At 37.7% G+C, this 19,459-nt stretch overlaps 1 protein-coding gene across 7 annotated transcripts in view; it reads right to left on the minus strand.

The window, feature by feature from the left end:
• Nucleotides 1–252: 252 nt before the first annotated feature.
• Nucleotides 253–19,459, minus strand: part of PARP11 (poly(ADP-ribose) polymerase family member 11) — a 61,649-nt gene continuing 42,442 nt past the window's right edge. For all 7 annotated transcript variants that reach the window (XM_003820343.4, XM_014347075.3, XM_055095264.1 and 4 more), the window contains 5 exons: nt 17,260–17,335; nt 13,493–13,565; nt 13,281–13,411; nt 5,429–5,580; nt 253–3,830 (listed from right to left, as the gene is read on the minus strand). In XM_003820343.4, coding sequence (XP_003820391.1) covers nt 3,514–3,830; nt 5,429–5,580; nt 13,281–13,411; nt 13,493–13,565; nt 17,260–17,335 — 749 coding nt within the window. In that variant the 3' untranslated portion in view covers nt 253–3,513. The remainder of the gene's footprint in view (nt 3,831–5,428; nt 5,581–13,280; nt 13,412–13,492; nt 13,566–17,259; nt 17,336–19,459) is intronic.

Below are 19,459 nucleotides of genomic sequence, written 5' to 3' on the forward strand. Positions count from 1 at the left end.
GGGATTTTTTTTTTATAATAGCACACGGTAAATGATTTTTCCCATAGGTTATTTGCTTAGCTATTGCTCATGATGATTCAAACTAAGAACAAGAGACTTCCCCCATCTGCAAGTGGGGTACATATGAGTTACAGGCAACAAACTCCTTGGGTCCACTAAGATTGAGCTGAAAACTTAGGTTTAAATAATACAAGGTGGAGATGAGATACATAAATCACAGAAACAAATATATGATATACACAGACAACCAAGAACTGCTAATGGAGAGCTTTAATCATCACATGTAAAAGCAATACATTCATATATCAAAATTGGCTCCAAATTCTTTATCATCATCACCATCAACAGTCTAGAAATGAAATGACACACTAATATAAAACTTTCCTGTTTATAACTAAAAGATTTATGAAACTTTTTTTATAAACACATTTTTTTTACCCTGAGGCTGATATCACCAAAGTGAAAAAGAAAAGTCATTATCAGCTGGAATGTATTCAATATAGAGTTTTAAAAACCATTTATCATTATTCTAGGTTTATTTCTATTCATTCTCCCCACCCACTCTATGGGATGATAACAGGAAAAGATGGCAAATGGTTGTGTCCAGTATTATTATATACTGGTTATATAATTCTCAAATGTACTGATCATATGATTCTCGATTTAATCTACTTACCAAAACAAAGAAATAAAATTTTAACATCCATTAACTCTATACTATCATATTTTAAAATATGTATCAAAATCAGTTCTCTCTTATAAAAGAGGGGTTGGCAGTACATTCTCAGACCAAACAATAACAACAAGCCCCAAAAAACCGGTACAGTACCTTCTTACAATGGCTACTGCAGTGCACTCTACATATTTCATAGAAACCAACTAGGTAAGCTCAGCGTTCGCAGACATTGCCTCACAAATACTTAGCTCTGGGCTCCTAGTCACCTTGAGATAAGATCTGCAAATGTCTAAAAGAAAAATAACTCCCAAATGCTGTAACAGTTTTTCCATTCAAGTGCTGGGAGAGCTATGCATATAAAACTTGAAAAAAGATAGCCATGTTGAAGGGAGGACTATTTTAATGTGGTTTTTTGGTATGTAAATTACAAATAAATAGAAAAAAAGCTTTTCAAAACCTGAATTCCTAATGTCTCTAACATTGTTTTTTGTGAACGGGTTTAGAGCCATGGTATGCTGCCTCTCACAAGGCAGCCTAGTGACTTTGTCTCCAATTATTTTCATGATAATCTCTAGATGCTTTTTAAAGCGCTTTTTCCAAATATTCTCAGCACTTCATCTAAACCAGCAGTTGGGGTGCATACCTGAGCCAGGAAATCTTTGTTGCCACTTTGTTTCAAAGTATTGTACATGCAATGTCCTGGGTACTACTTACCTCCCACTGCACAATTACACATATGCTGGTCTATAACGGAAATCTGGGATAGATGGCACTTTAAGAATTACTATCCCTAATCTGTCTGTACTCTTTGCTTTTATTATTTGTAGATCCCTTTCTAATTCAAATGATTCAAGTGAGCAATATAAGCATAGACACTGGAATTTTTCTAAGAAGTTAAATTGTGTACACTAACTCTCAGCCAAAATTGGGTGAGGATAATAGAGAGAAAATTCAGCATTAGAAGGAGTTAAGAGAAAAGCTTTCTGAAAAAGGCTTGGTATACGTGCTGTCTTTTAAAGGCAGAATCATAGAAAATCAGGCCGGGTACAGCGGCTCTTGCCTGTAATCTCAGCACTTTGGAAGACTGAGGCAGGCGGATCACCTGAGGTCAGGAGTTTGAGATCAGCCTGGCCAACATAACAAAACCCTGTCTCTACTAAAAATACAAAAATTAGCCGGGCATGGTGGTATGCACCTGTAGTCCCAGTAACTGGAGAAGCTGAGGCAAGAGAATTGCTTGAACCCGGGAGGTGGAGGTTGCAGGAAGGCTGAGATCACACCACTGCACTGCAGCCTGGGCAACAGAGCAAGACTCTGCCAAACAAAAAAAAAAGAAAGAAAAAGGGAGGAGGGAGGGAGGGAGGGAAAGAAGGAAGGAAGGAAGGAAGGAAGGAAGGAAGGAAGGAAGGAAGGAAGGAAGGAAGGGAGAGAGAAGAGAAGAGAAAGAGGAAGAGAAAAAGGAAGAGAGAGAAAGAGGAAGAGGAGAGGAAGAGAAGAGGAAGAGGAAGACAGAAGAGAAGAGAAAGAAGAGAAGAGAAGAGAAAGAGGAGAGAAGAGAAGGAGGAGAGAAGAGGAGAAAAGGAAGAAAATCAATGTGAGAGACTCTTCACCATCACATGGGCAATTCCCCATCTGGTACTTAACTCCTATGCAACATGCCTGCCAAGTTGCTGTCTCGCCTCTGCTAGAATACCTTTAGGGGAGGGAAGCTGTTCCAACACTTCTCATCTTCCTTACAATGAAACAGCAAAACAGATGGAACAGGTAAACAAATTTCCACTAAACATGATTAAGAATTACATCTAACTTTTCAAGAGAGTAGGTTGTCAATAGCTACTTCAAAGGAGAAACCAGATTTGTCTCAAGCATCCCATGCTTTCTATAATGTTTCAAAATGGAGAGATACAAATTTGAAATATGAATTTTAGAAATCATTGTTGAATAGCTGTGTGTGCTGCAGAGGGGAAGGTAAGAAAAAATCTTAGAAGTGATCATTGTAGGGACTCTTTTTAAAACAAAAGGAAAATAAATGTTTGAATAATAATTTAAAGTTTCACTTTGAAGATGCAATAAACACCTTGCACAGCAAGTCGTGGTGTAAGAATCCAAGAGCGCTGATGGATGAAGTGTAGGCTAATGACATTTTGCAGCAATTATCAATTCAAATGTAGGAGACAGAGGAGAATGACAGGATCAAGTCTGAGGCTGCAGCCTGCTATCCTAAGGCAACTGGAAAGTGGGGCATTCTACCTTGATTTTCTCCTTCTGGCTTCTTTGACAGCACTGCAAATAATTGTCTTGTTTCTGATTTCTCTCAAGGTGCTCAGACTGTTTCAGAGTTTTAAATCCCCCCTTCAGAAGACCAACAAAGCAACAGATGGATTGGTGGATGATACTACTACCTGAATTCAATTTACAAAGGATCAATTCCTCTAAAGGGACACATTTATGTCTGTATTTTTTTTCAACATTTATACGAATAAGTCTATTTAAACTAAAATAATTTATCCTGATAACACACACGTAAACTTTAAAGATCTCAATGACCACATTAGTTGAGACTCAGCTGATTCCATTTTGAATGGTATCTTTCACCCCTATGTGTTAAAACATCAATGATATCAACTTTTAACAAACAAGACTACAAGAAACAGGCAAAAACAAAACAACAAAAACCAACCTTGAAGTCAGTATGTCTTTTTATATGGAGGCCACTTTTTTTCATATCTGTTTCAAAAGTATCAGATAATTAACATTTAGTGGCTAGATGACTGAAGAGCAAACCTTCCTGCAAAAAAGGATAAAGCTTCCTTGACCACCGAGATTTGGAAGTGAAATCAATGAAAGTCTATCAAGTACTCAGGATAGATTTGGTTGGCATCAAAAACCACAAAGATCTTTGGGTTCCAGGTATCATCCACACAGCTGTCATATAAATTCACATAGCTCCCGTCTTTGGAAGGAGGTCGCATGTATTTGGAGTCTCCGTTTATGTAATCTCCAATTAGCACTCGAGCAAGAAACATAGATTTATATGTTCTAAACAGATGCCGCTGTTGCAAGCTGACACCATGAATTTGGAATGTGTTCCCATGCTTTATGTCATCTTTGCAGAAACGACTGGAATAAGCAGCATCTCTAGCAAAATAGGTTCCTTAAACAAAGAGGACCAAGAAAAGCCAAGATTACTCCGAAGAATATATTAAAAACAAGCAAAAACATTTTGTCAGAAGAATAGATGCATAGAATTGTATAATAAAAATAGATGTGGAATTTCCTCATCTGCAGATCTTTAAGAGAAGAATAGAAATCCATCTGTTATGGACAGCTGTAGTATAGACTGCCATAGGAATAGATTTGTTGGTACAGACCAGTCCTCACCACCAACACCATCCCCTGCCCCCACCAAAATATAGCTATCAGACTTCTGTTTTTAAAATAAATCTTACAAAGAAAACAATTAATAAAACAGATAAAACTGGTTTAATGATTAAAAGTGTGGTTGGACCTGAGTTTTGTTTTGTTCTGTTTTTTTGAGACAGAGTCTTGCTCTGTCTCCCAAGCTGGAGTGCAGTGGCGCGATCTCAGCTCACTGCAACCTCCGCCTCCCAGGTTCAAGCGATTCTCCTCCCTCAGCCTCCGGAGTAGCTGGGATTACAGGCGCGTGCCACCACACCCAACTAATTTTTATATTTTTTTAGCAGAGACAGGGTTTCACCATGTTGGCCAGGCTGATCTTGAACTCTTGACCTCAGGTGATCCACCTGCCTCGACCTCCCAAACTGCTGGGATTACAGGCGTGAGCCACCGTGCCCAGCCCTGAGTTTTACTGCTTGGCCCTCCCTCCCGTTTCTATTTCCTTTCACCACTTCCTCACCCTGTTCCCTTGTCAACATCCAGCAAAGCTCTAGAGAGCACAGTGGAAACCGATGGCCTACAGGGATTCTTTTAAACCCCAAGAAACCGTATTTCTATGATATGGGATAACAATTCAGTAATATTTCTGGAAACAATAGAATCCCATATCCATGAAAAGATTTCTGAGAGAGTATAATGCTATTCATATCTGAGCATTCCAAAACAAAAATGATTTTACTGGCTCACTGCCTACACATGAAAACTCGATAAAGCAGCCAACTCTTCTGAAATGGTAGACACAAGAGATAGACATCATTAAGGGCATTCTTAACTCTAAAAAAATGTGGAAATGAATTGCAAAGTCTCATATTTACCTAACACTGATGGGATTTATGTAACACCTTCTGACCTCCTTACAGTTAAATAAGTGGAATGGCCTTTTTAGTAGTTATTTTTAAAATTAATTTACATTTTCAAAATGCAGCATATCCTGATCCTAAACAGTAGTCAGTTCTCTTGCTGGAGGTAAGGTACAACGTAAGGACCAGAAAATTAAATGTACATCCCATACCTTTTCCCCTCACCTCTCTCCTTAATTTGCCTGAGTACCAGACATAAATTGAAAAACCAGGATTTTCACAACATTATAAATAACGTGAAGTTTTCCCCCACTATTCCTTATTGCTCACTAATATTCTTACCTATGATTTTCTTAAAAACAAAATAAAACAAAAACACGAGTACCTATTCTGGTACACAATGCAATTATAATCCATTTGTTTTATCATTCTCTATATATTTGCCATAAAGCAGTTCATATTTATATTTATATTCCTCTAAAAAGAGGAAACTCTCTCCTGGGACTCAAATTGGACCTGGAATTCTGATAATTACCTTTTCCAAAGACAGCACCATGTATACCATTTATTCTCCAATCAAAGTTATGAATGCAGATTGCTTCCACAAATTCACTGCTGGTACCATGAAACAGCATTTGTTCATTAATCTGAGGCACACCTCTTTTTTTCTTGAGCTGAGCCTTTTTCCTAAAAACACAATATACACAGACACAAAAGCACACAGAAATATACCATAAGTAGCATTTATTAATCTTAATGAGCAAGGTTCAATAGAAAGCGTAAAACAGGAAATACTTTAATATAAATAACAAGTGGACAAAGCAAGTCTAGAAAAGAAATAATTTCAAACATTCTTGGACACATAAATCATCTCATCAAAAATTATTAGTTAACACTGAAACTTAAGGTTGAAAATTATGCCAAAAACTATAGTTATCCCATGCTATGCCCCAATATCATAAAGGTAATTGATTGTCTAAACCAGCTAAGCTTTATAGATGCCTAAAAATGAGACAACAAACAAGTAATACAAAGTTTGCAGAGACTTTAGACAGTGAATTCCTTGAGCAGGGATCATGTCATATGCTTTTTATCCTCAGAAACTAGAAAATGTTGGTTCAATTGACTAAATTTTGCACCATAGGGTTGGGAGGGACATTAAGCCATCCAGTTTAATCCTCTTCCCAAGGATAAATCTATCCTATCACATAAAAGCATATTTAATGTAGGACTGATTGTAACAGAAAACAAAAACTGAAAACAGCCTAAAATTATTTCACAGAGAAATGAATATATAGTCATGTATTTACATATAAAAGTTAAAAGTAATGAAGTAGATCTATGTGCATTAACATAGTAAATCTTAAAAAATAATATTGAATGTAAAAAGAATTTTGCAAAAAGAGAGAACTCAAAATAATACTGTGTATTATGTAGGTATACATACACAGGTAGTAAAAAATACAAAATACAAACAATAAGGCACCATACCAATTTCAGGAGGAAAGAAGGAGAGTAGGACAGGGATGGAGTAAACACTTCACCTGTATCTGTGTGAAGAGGAAGGAAATGTGACAAGTATCAAAATGTTAAATCTGATTGGTAGATACATGGGAGTCTGTAAACTATTTGCTGCATTTTCATTCTTGAAACATTTCATAAAAATCATATTTTAAAAATTAAAAAGAATCCCCTCCCCCGACTTCTGATAGCTCTTTAATGCCTGCTTCAATTCATCCAGTGTCAAGTACTCACAGCATCACGTGCTCACTTTGCAAAACAGCCCAATTTATTTGTGATCAGCTGTAATAGTTGGAAAGTACATCCATCCCAATGCCAAACCAAATCTGCCTTCCGTTACTTCTACTGATTGGTCTTAGTTATTCTCTTATGAACACTAACAACTCAAATCACTCTTACACAAAACAACATTGCAAATATCCAAAAATAACTATGAACACCTACTTAGGCTTTCTTTTCTTGGTTAAATATACACCATTCCTTCAACCACTCCTGACACAGCATAGCTTCTAGGTCTTTCTTTATCCCAACAGTCTTTAGTTAACAAGAATCTGCCGGATACTTTCTAGTTTATAAATGTTGGCATGAAATAGCAACAGTCCAGATATCATCAGACAGCACTGACTTCACCGACACCACTGAATGTATTTTGGTAACAGGGCAGCAAACTGCATCCATAATCAAGTGTGTAGTCGGTTAAAACTCCCAGGACTTTTTCAAACCAGACCTCTCTTAGCTTGCTAAATCTGTACAACTGATTTATAAACTGAATGCAATAGATTTCAGTTAAGCTTTACTTGATATAGTAATTTAAAAAGTAAAAATTAAATAACAGTAAAATATCCATATCTCAGACTGAGTTCTGTAAATGATAGGCAGCTCGATGAATATGTTCGGGAACGGATACTTGCATTTAAATGGCGACAGGGATGAAAATGCATACGGTCTTTCTCAACAGTCACTTGGCAGTATGTATCAAAATTTAAATGTATACGCTTTGATCTATTTGTGACAGTCTTTTCAGACCATTAAGCATGACATCAGAAGGTCGTGCATTTAGCAAATGTTTACTTTACAAAAAGTCAGCATGCTTTCACTAAGAACTTCCTTTTTCAGAACTTTATGTTCTCACTTTTTTTAAACAACGCGCATTTGTTCCCTTTATAAAAACAAAGGAAAAAAGTTTTTTAAATTAAAAAAAGAAGATAATACTTGTTTTTACCCACTGTTTCAGTCTTCCAAGGTCTTTCTGACTGCTGATTCACTCACTCAACAAATAAGCTACCCCTTCTAGTTTTGAATCCTCACAAGTGTGATAAGCAAGCCCTCTACATTTTCATCCATTTCTGATAAAAATTTTGAAGGATCCAAGAAGAAAGCATGCATGCCTTTGAGTTACTCTTTGCGTAAGACTTTTTGTCTACTAGTTTTTCTCTTTGAAATACCCACCAGCACATATTTCTCCATCTTGTCTTCCTGAAAAGAAACTTTCTCAACCACTATAAAGTGAGAAACCAAGCTAGACTGTCTAAGGGGCCTATCCATCTACCACTATGGTAATCCTATTAGTTAGTTTGGCATTAGTGAATCCATACTGGTTTTCTCAAAGAAACATTAGTATCATACACAATGCCAGGCTTCATGGTCTGTAATGTCAAACTTGTCAATGTTGTGCTTCATGATCTGCAATGACTAGAATCCACTCTAAGGAAATTCTGTCTCTACTAAAAAATACAAAAATTAGCTGGGTGTGGTGGCACACACCTGTAATCCCAGCTACTTGGGAGGCTGACGCAGGAGAATTACTTGAATCCAGGAGGCGGAGGTTGTAATGAGCTGAGATTGCGCCACTGCACTGCAGCCTGGGCAATAGAGCAAGACTCCATCTCAAAAAGAAGGCCAGGCGCAGAGGCTCACGCCTGTAATCCCAGCACTTTGGGAGGCTGAGGTGGGCGGATCACGAGGTCAGAAGATCCAGACCATCCTAGCTAACATGGTGAAACCCTGTCTCTACTAAAAATACAAAAAATTAGCCGGGCGTGGTGGCAGGCGCCTGTAGTCCCAGCTACTCAGGAGGCTGAGGCAGGAGAATGGCATGAACCCCGGAGGCGGAACTTGCAGTGAGCTGAGATCGCACCATTGCACTCCAGCTTGGGTGTCAGAAAGAGATTCTGCCTCAAAAAAAAAAAAAAAAAAATTCATTTATCACTACTTTTCAGGCACAAATTCGATTGAATCTCGGTTTGAAAATTCACTGGAGTTTCTTTCAGATATTATAAATAAACTGTGGGTTAAAGGGCATGGAGTATGGGCATAGGCAGGCATGGAAAACAACGCTTACTTACTAGATTAGATGGTGCATATATACCAGTTGAAGGCAGAGGGCAGGGGCATGGTGGTTAAAGCTTTGTATCCCCACAGCACAGTTTGTTCTAGTGCCCACTACTCCCACTACTAAGGCAGCCACGAAATGCGGACATTCACAGACTATGACCTTGGTGTTCCAGAAAGGCTAAAGGTGATTTCCAGGGCCTCATGAACTTTAGTTACATCTGCAAGGAAAGTCACAGAACTACACTAAGTTCTTCACAACCCTGCCCACCTTTGCCCAGATCCACAATCATTCCTGAACTTACTGAAAGTACTGTCACACCCACTTCTCAAAGATGTCTCAAAATTATCCACCTTTTAGGGACTAGAGTGCCAAACTGGCTAAAGTGTGTATGCCAAATGCTCTGCACTGGAGCAAGAATACTTTCATGCTCTGGATTAAAATAAATTTGCCTAGATTTAGAACACCTGTCATCCTGCTGAACATCAGAGCCACTTATGGAATTTTTTAAGGTAAAAATGTCAGAACCCAGAGGTTCTGATTCAGTAGATCTGTGGCGGGTGACAGGTATCTCTACTTGCTAGTAAATTCCACTGGCGATTCTGACCTGCAACTAGCTTTGAGAATCTCTGATCTAAATTCACATTATTAACAAGATGCTCTTATTTCCTTGCTGCCTTATACTTCCCAGCTCTGGATCAATCCAACCATTTCCACTATCTGCCCTTACATTTGTACTGCTGAAGTACATTACATAACATGGTTTGCCCTATAAATTCACATACTTTAGCTAAGCCCTCAACGCTGACAGAAATCCTGTGGTTCCCAAGACAGCTCGTTCTACCCCATTTTCCACAGTGGCCATTTCAAATCTCCTCTTTCCCCTTTTCTTTCCCTCTTATCAACACCTCCCTACACTTCATTCGCTGTAGGTGACCTCCCTTCTTCCTTCACAAAAGAAACGGAAGGTATCAGAAAAGAACTCCTTAACCTAACTCCTCTTTTCATCCTCTGCCTCTACTTATCTGTAAACATAACTGGACCACCCTTCTCTATCTCCTTTCTGACATATGTTCTCAGAATTTCATCTCACCACACTTCTTCAGGAGCTAGAATCCATCAACTGCCCTTCCACTCTTTCTCTAAGAGTCTTTTAAATTCTCCTTCTCCATAGGTCCTTTCCAATTACAATGTTCAGTTCTCTCCCATGATTAAATTTTAAAAACATAACATAACAATAATCCCACATTAGCTGTCTTCTCACATCTCTCACCCTCCTCACTGCCAAGCTTCTTGAAAAAGTTGTCAACATTTGCTGTATACACAATATGATGTCTACCAACCTTGCCTTCATCTAAGTTACCAATGGCCTTCTTATTGAAAAATGCAAAGGAACTTTTCAAATTTATCTTACTTGACATCTTTTCAGTATGTAATCGTACAGATGGCACCTACTTGTGTAAACCACATTCTCCCTCCAGCTTCTGTGATTACATCTTCTATTGGTTTTCTCCCGCTTTCTGTGGTTGTCAGTTTCCTCCTTGGGTTTTCTCTTCCTCTGTTCGTCCCTTCCAGAATTTGACCCTTGGCCCTCTTCTTTTCTTAATGTACATACGCTCCCTGGTCATCTTCTTCATTCCTATAGTTTCTATTACCCCACATTTTCTAACAACTCCAAAACCTTTGTCTCTAGTCTACACCACTCTTCTGAACTCCTGACCCATATGTCAACTGCTGTATATCAACTAATACTCCCTTTCCATCATCCCTAAAGATGTCCCTACTGATATTCCCTTAGTCAAGTAAAACAAGCCAAAAACTTGGGAGTTGTCTTTCTCATCTCCCTTATTCACTCCATCGCATACAATAAGTGAGGCACCAAGCTAGCTACCATTCTATAACCTTAATACCTCAAAACTCTCTTCTTTGCTCCAACACAGCAGATACCACTTTGGGTCAGGCAACCCAACGTGTCTCAGTTTAATTACTGAAACAATTTCCTAAACTGGTCTCTCTGCTATGAACTGGGATTTCAATTACTGAGATTTTGTGTTGGACACTTCTTTGTTGTGAAAGGCTTCTTCTTTGTTGTGTCATGCATTGTAGGATGTTTAGCATCCTGGCTTCTATCCAGTAGATGCCAGGAGCACCCCCACCCTGCCATATTAACAATCAAAAATGACTCCAGTCATTACCAAATGTCCCCCAGCAGGTAAAATCACTCCCAGTTGAGAACTACTGCTTTAAATCCCTTCTCCACCACACAGCCTAATTATTTTTCTAAAATGCAGATCAGATCCATCACTCTCTTGCTTAAAGTTCTACAATGGCATTCTACTGTCCCAGGAAAAAATCCAAACCTCTTAGTTTAGCTTATAAGGCCCCACGTGGTCTAGCCCCTGCTAACTCTCTGACTTCCACTCTGGTTCAATCCAACTCAACTAAGGCTACTAAAGACGATCGCACAACCACCCCAGTGGTGCTACTACAAACTCCTGCATGCTCTGCCTCTTGATACCATTCTAGCCTCCTCTCTCACCATTCTACCTAATTTCTGTTCAATCTGAAGCTGCTTCAATTTTCTGTGCTCCCTCTTATATCCAGACTTTGGCTCTTACTGCCCCTGACGCCTCTGATGCCCTTCTCCTATCCAACTGGTGTCTGGGGCTCCCTAATTCTACCCACTCCACTCCACATCCCCTACTTTTGTTGGCAAAGGTGGATGGGTCCCCTCACTTTGTGCTCCCATGACTCCCTGTGCTGACCCCTACATTTCTGTGTTACAATGGTCTGGCTCTCCAAGCTATGGTTCTCTGTACCATTATATCCCAAGTGCCCAGAACAGTGCTTGTCATAAAGTAGGTACTAAGACATTTTTGTTAGAAGAAGTGGGGGAAGTAAGAGAGGCCTAGGCAATGTGAAAACTATTGCTGGATGGACTCACGTGGGCCTGACTACCTATATGGTGAGTCATAGGTTATGTGACAGTGAGACAGACAAAGTTATTTTAGTTCTTCAGGATGATGTCAAAATGACACGTTGCCCTTATAATGAGACTCAGTATTTTGTACTGTCATGGCAGGTGGCAGGTTCACTTACCATCACAGATTTCTATGTCATTATGTAATTTATGTCATTACATAAAACCATGAAGGGCATCACCAGAGTAAAACTGTTCCCGGTGGAATTCTTAGTATAAAATGTTCTAGGGAGTCACTGGTACATTTTACCACTATGATTTAACTGGGGACTCAAGTTATGGGGGAGACCAATTTGATCTCCACTTCAGAGGGCTGATGAAGAATAATGAATTAAATTTTCATCAGACTATTTCAGAAAAACTTACTTTATTCAGTGAGAGAATAAAGTCAAAGGAGGCAGAGGCTTCTGTCTTCCTCTATAAAAGAATCATCTAAACAAGAACTAAATTAAACTGTCTAAACTCAGTTAAACTCAGTTATTGTCAGAAATAAAAGTTGGTTTGGCCAATAGACCCAAGACTATAAAGAACACAAGCTGAAAGCCCCTTATTACCATAAACTATTATAAGAATAAAACCTGAAATGTACACAGGCCATATTAACTAGTCAGAATCATGAAAGAATTCCATGTATCTTTACCAAACAAAAGTCAGCCTAATTCTCAGGTATATAGAAATGAAATGAGTTATGGTCTGGGATTTGCTTAAAAATACTTCAGCAACAACAATAATAACAAAAAAGGAGATAGTTTATGTGTGGTAAATCTTGATAGATGTTGAATCAGGATGACGGATACATGAGGTTCATTATATTAGACTCTACTTTTGTGTTTATTTGCAATTTCTCTGAATACAAAGTTAAAAGTCAGCTTACATATTTAAAAATATTAGACACCAAATCTCATCTACAAATGTTAATTGAAAATATTTCAGAGAACCGCTTATTTTAATTTTTTACATGTCATAAAAAATATGGCAGAACAGGCTAATTTGGATAATACCTTTAATAGCTTAAAGTTTTCTGTAATGGACTTTACTTTGGTTAAGTCACCCAACTTAATGGGTCATTTCCCACTTAAATCCAGTAAGGAATTGAGATTTTAAATCTACAAAATAAACTTCAGGCTAAGCAGGAAATTTGAAGGTATGTTTTAAAGTGTTCTTTAAAATAAAACAGACAAAAGACTATTGGCAAGATAGTATGATTTAAAAACAAAACAGTGTTTGCAGAGACTTCTAATAAAAGGCTTAGCCAAGGAAGTCATATCAACAAAGCTAAACAGCTCTGACACTCCTCTGTAATGCTGATTTCAGCCAAGACGCATAGCTCTAAACCTTGAAAGGAAGGAGCTTCTCACATTGCAACGCTACAAGCAAAGTTTACAGAGCACCTCTTTCACTCCCTGAGAATGCTGAAGAGCCTTGAGACCAGGTCAAAACACGGCAAGAGAAAAACAGCATGTCTACACCACTGAAGATTAATACAATTCAATATTTATGTTTTAACCATAAAAGACATAGTGGTAAGAAGTTTCAGATTAGAAATCATCTCACCTGCAAAAGAACTCCCACAAATCTAGGTTTTGAATTCTCTGAATTCTTTTAATTCGGTTGCGATCCATCGTCTTCCCAAAGAGATTAGCAACTTCATTATATTCATGTGTTTGATTGTGCAGAGGAATAAGCTGGAGAAATAAATTTGCATAGATTTACTGCAGTCATTTCCGGTTTCTTTCATGGGTATATTCAGTCAATTCTGCTCTTACCTGATATGGTACTTGAGTATTCACATTCTCCCAGTGTGGTGGCATAGGGATGGCCTCGTTTTCACAGATGTAACTTGAAACAGCAAAAGAGAAAACAAAATATCAGAAGCCGATTACAATTACTGTCAAGAATTTAGCCCTTCTTCAAAGCTTAATTTTCATTTTCAGGGTATTGTGACAAATGCAATTAAATACAGCCTTCCGTTTCTTCATTTAAAAATTATTGACTGTCTATGTGTGCTACTTTTTAGGTGTTCAATAGTGAACTTTTGATGGAAAATATCCAACCCTATATATCATAAAAATTTCAAAAACAGTTGCTTAGTTCTGTCTTGTTTTTTTTGAAATTTCCAAAATTTCTTTAAAATGTAAAGAAGATTTTAGGCAAAGAAATTAAAAACAAAATCAAGCTCCTGATGAAAACAAAAGGCTGAAACTCGTATTTATATTGTCTATTGAATAAAATCAAAACTCCTCAACCATTCATTCGATGTTCTCCAAGATCTAACTCAAACCTAAACCCTTCTCTGTTAATTGCCCACTATTCTCTCCAACAGTCCACTAACTTTAAGGGTTATTAGCACAGTCAGTCAGTAAATCTTAAAAACTATCAGACATGTTCAAGCCACCAGATGTGAATACAGAAAAACAGTGATGTTGAGGGATTTAATAGCAAAAGGCTGAACATGACACACCAATCGCCTCCAGTGATTGGAGGTTACTAAATAAATTAATAAATTTCAAACCGATCTTTAGTTTACTTTTTTCAAACTTATTTTAATGAAAAAAATCAAATATGTGATTTAAAAATTAATATGTATAAAGAAATATACAGTGAGAAGTTTTCCTCCCACTCCAGTCCCTGGTATGTCCAAGTCTCACTTTTTGCCCCATCTCCTGGTAATTATTTTAGTTTCTTGGGTATTCTTCCAGAGCTTCTTTAGGTTAATACAAGCCAAGCTTTTTGCTCACACAGATGGTAGCATAAAGCATACATTTATTGCACCTGTTTTTTTGGTTTTTACTTCATAGCTTCTTAGAGATCTTTCTGTAACAGTGCATAGAGAGTATCATTATTCCTAGTGCTTACAACAGAACCTGGCACATAGTACACACTCAATAAGTACTGGAAGAATGAATGAATGCATTCTATTTTACAGACACACAGAATTCCACTGTATGGATATACCATAATAATGTTTAGCTTGTCTCCAACTTTTTGCTACTGCATTAAGAAAGCTGGCTGGGCGCGGTGGCTCATGCCTATAATCCCAACACTTTGGGAGGCAGAGGCAGATGGACTGCCTGAGCTTAGGAGTTCGAGACCAGCCTGGGCAACAGAGTGAAACCCCATCTCTACTAAAATACAAAAAAGTAGCCAGGCATGGCGGCGTGCGGCTGTAATCTCAGCTACTCGGGAGGCTGAGACAGGAGAATCACTTGAACCTGGGAGGCGGAGGCTGCAGTGAGCCAAGATGGCACCACTGCACTCCAGCCTGGGCAACAGAGTAAGATTCTGTCTCAAAAAAAAAAAAAAAAAAAAAAGCTACAGGAACACATTTGTTCATCTGTCATGTTACATGTCCACTTGTTTATCTGTAAAATAACATATTTGAAACAGAATTTCTGAGTCAAAGAATATATTTTTTCATGATTTTAACAGACACCAACCAAATGCTGTCTTTGAATGTACCTACTGACATTCTCACCAGAAATATAGAAATCGTCTGTTTTCCCACAACCACTCCAAAAAGGTGTGTGATCAAACTTTTGAATTTTAGTCAATCTGGTAGTAAAAATTAGTCTGGTATTAATTTGTTTTTCTCCTATTATGAGTGAGGTTGTATGAACTGTTCAAATTGTTTGCCCATGTTGATCTTCTATTTAGAGAGTCCTAAAAGTACTTCATATAATATGGAGAATATCCCTTCAACTACAACAATGAATAAAAATATTTCCCCAATTTTCTGTGAGGGAAAAAAATTCCTAAAACACACTTGGCCTAAAGTATCTTTTAGCTATGACCAAAAAATTTTTTTAGTTTTTATGTAGTCAACAGCCTTAAAGAACTCCTTGCCAACAGGAAGCATGTATTACCTACCTTGCATGTGATAAATGCTCAATGTATTCCCACAGTAAATAAATATTTCTATATCAGCACCTACTGACCTTCAACACCCTATTTTATCTTACCTAAACAGTCCTCTCCTTTTATTATTATCTTGCTTATTGTCCTCCATTCTGCTTAGTTCTCTCCTTGTGCTGTCTTTGTTCTATGGTTTGTACAGTCTGTGACAGAACAAAGTGTTTGATCCCATCACAGTGCTTCTTGTCTCCACCAAAGCATAGCAGATACAATGTACAATTACAATAACATCTTCCATTATTATGTCTCATTTTTCATTTTTCTCCCAGATTAAATGCTTTCTGAAGATAAGTAATTCTTTTATTATTTGTACTAAAGAATGTGGATATGATGTAGCTAGTAAGGAAATACTATTCTCTATATTCCACAGAAGTACTAGAGCATTCATTTTATAAGTACTTGGAATAACTTTTATATCGTGATGCTAAAATAAAACCAAAATAAATGCTAAAATAACACCAAAAGTCTTGAGAAACAAACTGACAGAAACTTAAAATATTTCTTTCTTTAATCCTTTCAAAAATCTCCTTGGAAGGAGCAAATAAGCATTCCCTGCAATTAACATGCTACCTTTTTTTTTTTTTCCAGTTTCATTTTAAATTATTTGAACAAAAAAGAATTTCAATACTTGCTTGAAGAGTCATTTTAGAAAATAGGAGACATGCTTTAAGATTTTTTCCTTCAAGTCCATTCATTCACATGAATAATAAATATGTATTGTCTTCTGACATTTATACCTCCTTTTTCAGACTTCTTATGGCCAGAGCAAGCAAAAAAGAAAATTTGTAACCAAGTTCCAGGGAACAGAAAGCAATACTGTTGTCCACTGTTCTACCATCTTCCTTATGGCTCCCTTAGTCTCTACAAATTTGAAATTACTTCTAGGAGTTGACCAATGGAGATCAATGTAGGTGGAAACAAAGTGAACAACTACCTAATTCTTACGGCCCCAGTAATTGTATGGCTCTGAGAGAGTACTTCCAAGTTAACAATTTAAACTTACCTCAGTGAGTTATTTTATGAGTTTAGAGCAGAGACCATAAGGCATTTTGTAACTGCAAACTGTTCTAAAGAATTAAAAAATGTAAATATACAAGAAGGAAAAGGATAACATGAAAGGAAGCACTTAGAGTAAATAATAATGTTGCTATTTTGTCAACAAATGACAGATTTGATTTTTTTTAATTAATTAATTAATTTTTTTGAGATGGAGTCTCACTCTGTCGTCCAGGTTGGAGTGGCGCAGTGGTGCCATCTCGGCTCACTTCAAGCTCCGCCTCACGGGTTCACACCATTCTCCTGACTCAGCCTCCCGAGTAGCTGGGACCACAGGCACCTGCCACCACATCCAGCTAATTTTTTTTGTATTTTTAGTAGAGATGGGGTTTCACCGTGTGTTAGCCAAGATGGTCTCGATCTCCTGACTCGTGATCAGGCCGCCTCGGCCTCCCAAAGTGCTAGGATTACAGGTGTGAGCCACTGCGCCTGGCCCAAGATTTGATATTTAAAAGATCAATATTATTAAATGACCTACCAAAATATTTCCAGTCTATTTGTTTTTCTGTCCAATAGTAACAAAAAAAAAACCCCACTCTTTCCACCCCTATTCTCTTTACCATACCTGAAAGCACTGATAGAAAAGGGGGCTCTTTTTATTAAGCGCTGCTTTCCAGTGGTGAGATTCCTTTGCTTCATTTCTGTATACAAAGACAAGATATTAGATAAGTCATAAAAGCACACTGTACTATAAAGTGTCATGAAGATTAATAGCCACGCTACGCGATGATCAGGAATCATGGAGCTTCGGGAGTAGCTGGCAAGCATAGTGTATTATGGGTACTTTACCATGCAGCTAGCTATGTACCACGTTGTGGAGGTGTTATTCAAGGAAGCACAGCTTCATTGCTTGACGTAAGCTCACACATAAAGATGCTCATTTCATCCACTGCTCAGTATGCACGGTCTATTCCCCTTCTGTATCACACTTAGGTTAAACAGACACTAAACTAGGAGAGTTCTAAACTTAGGAAAGCTAAGAGTACTAGAAAGAGAGAAATTACAGTATTAAATGTGGTTGGTTTATTAAGAAGAAAAATGTACTTTCATCTCTCCAAAAATTTTGGAAATGATTATAAAACTTGTACAACTCACAGAATTTCAAAAATTTCTACATTTCCTGATTTCTCTTTAATTATATAACTAAACCTAAAAAATAGAAAACCTGGCTAGACCCAGTACAAACTTACATAAAAAGATTCTAGTGAAAGAGACTAAGTACTTAAAGGTATCATTTTCTGCTTTCATCCATGCCTCAGTCATACCAATATTTACCAGGTCCATTTCTTCATTCCTCAAAGTTAAGTAGTAATTCTTAATGTAAGATTCTAGCCAGTTTATCTCATCTAATTGACATCATTCCATTTCAAAATGATTATGTTTACCCACCCAGGCTAAGGCTAGTATAAAGTGTGTTCTGTCCTTTCTGTGTTCTCCTAGACTCTACACATACTGGATTTACCACTGTTCAGGGAAAAAGCAAGATCATCTCAGCATGTGGAGCAAGACCTGTGATGCCATCTTCTTGGACCATCTCATTTTTTTGTTTACTTTTCACCATTTTTATAGAGAAAACCTGAGCTGGCTAGTGGCAGAATGGTTGGAGCTGATAACTGCAAAGAGTACATGTGAAATGCTAATATCCATGCCTCTGAAACAGGATCATTACACAGAGGGTTGGGGAACTCCAGTTATTAGTATATGTAACTCCTATTCCTTAATAATGATATTTTTAATAAACTCTTTTTTCTGAGAGCAAGTTTCCAAAAAGTGTAGTCTACTAAAAAATATTCTTTCAGAAACATGTGGCTTGCTGAATTACCTATCAAATGCTTTGATACAGTTCATCCTCTACATGAGGTCTGGTGTCTGTGCATATCATTCGGTTTCAGTTCTTCCTCAAAAATACTTGTACACATGACTAAAAATGCCTACCAGATACCTTCTGCCTAGACTGCAACAGAGGGACAAATGTCAGGGCCTCTTAAATCCTGCTTATTTTCCTAATGGCATTAAAAAAAAATGGCTTGTCACGAGCAAGGATCTAATGGTTTTTAACTCTTGATAATTAAAAAAAAAAGCAAGAAAAACAACTTTGGTGGGATAATAATTATTGCATATTTGGTTCCATCAATCCCTTACTGGACAAATCCCCTTCACTGTTTCTGGGCCTTGGTTCATCCAAGGGGATTTCCTAACGTTTCACCACCCTACCCAGCCACAATACACTACTAACACTGTCATAAAGACACTACTCACAGGAATTGAGAAAGAACAGCTAAAGGACCAAGCTGTGTAGCAAACAAAACGTACTTTTATTAAGAAAGCCTCCCATCCAGGTCTTGTTTGCCTCTAAGCAATAAATAGCTGAAACTAACAGCCTGAAACTTGAGGAGCTCAGTTCATCAGGTTTTTCATGGGATACCCCAAAACATGCCCATATAACACAGATGAAATCCAAAGTGGGGCTGATTTCCAGATTATCTGGCTAATTTGTGGAAGAGCCAAATCAATCAGAAAATGACAGAAGGCAATGTCCATTAAAGAAATTGTTTTCTGACAAAGACATCAAGAGAAAGATCACTCAGCTAAAAGTTGTTCTTGAAACTACTGCCAGCTACCTATGACTTTCTCACTTAACATCTGTTTGATCCTTAAAGTAAAAAAGTTCTGGCCAGGCAAGGTGGCTCACGCCTGTAATCCCAGCACTTTGGGAGGTGGAGGCGGGTGGATCAGGAGGTCAGGAGTTCAAGACCAGCCTGGTC

Source organism: Pan paniscus, chromosome 10 (assembly GCF_029289425.2).
Source record: "Pan paniscus chromosome 10, NHGRI_mPanPan1-v2.0_pri, whole genome shotgun sequence".
In the NCBI taxonomy this organism is placed as follows: domain Eukaryota; kingdom Metazoa; phylum Chordata; class Mammalia; order Primates; family Hominidae; genus Pan; species Pan paniscus.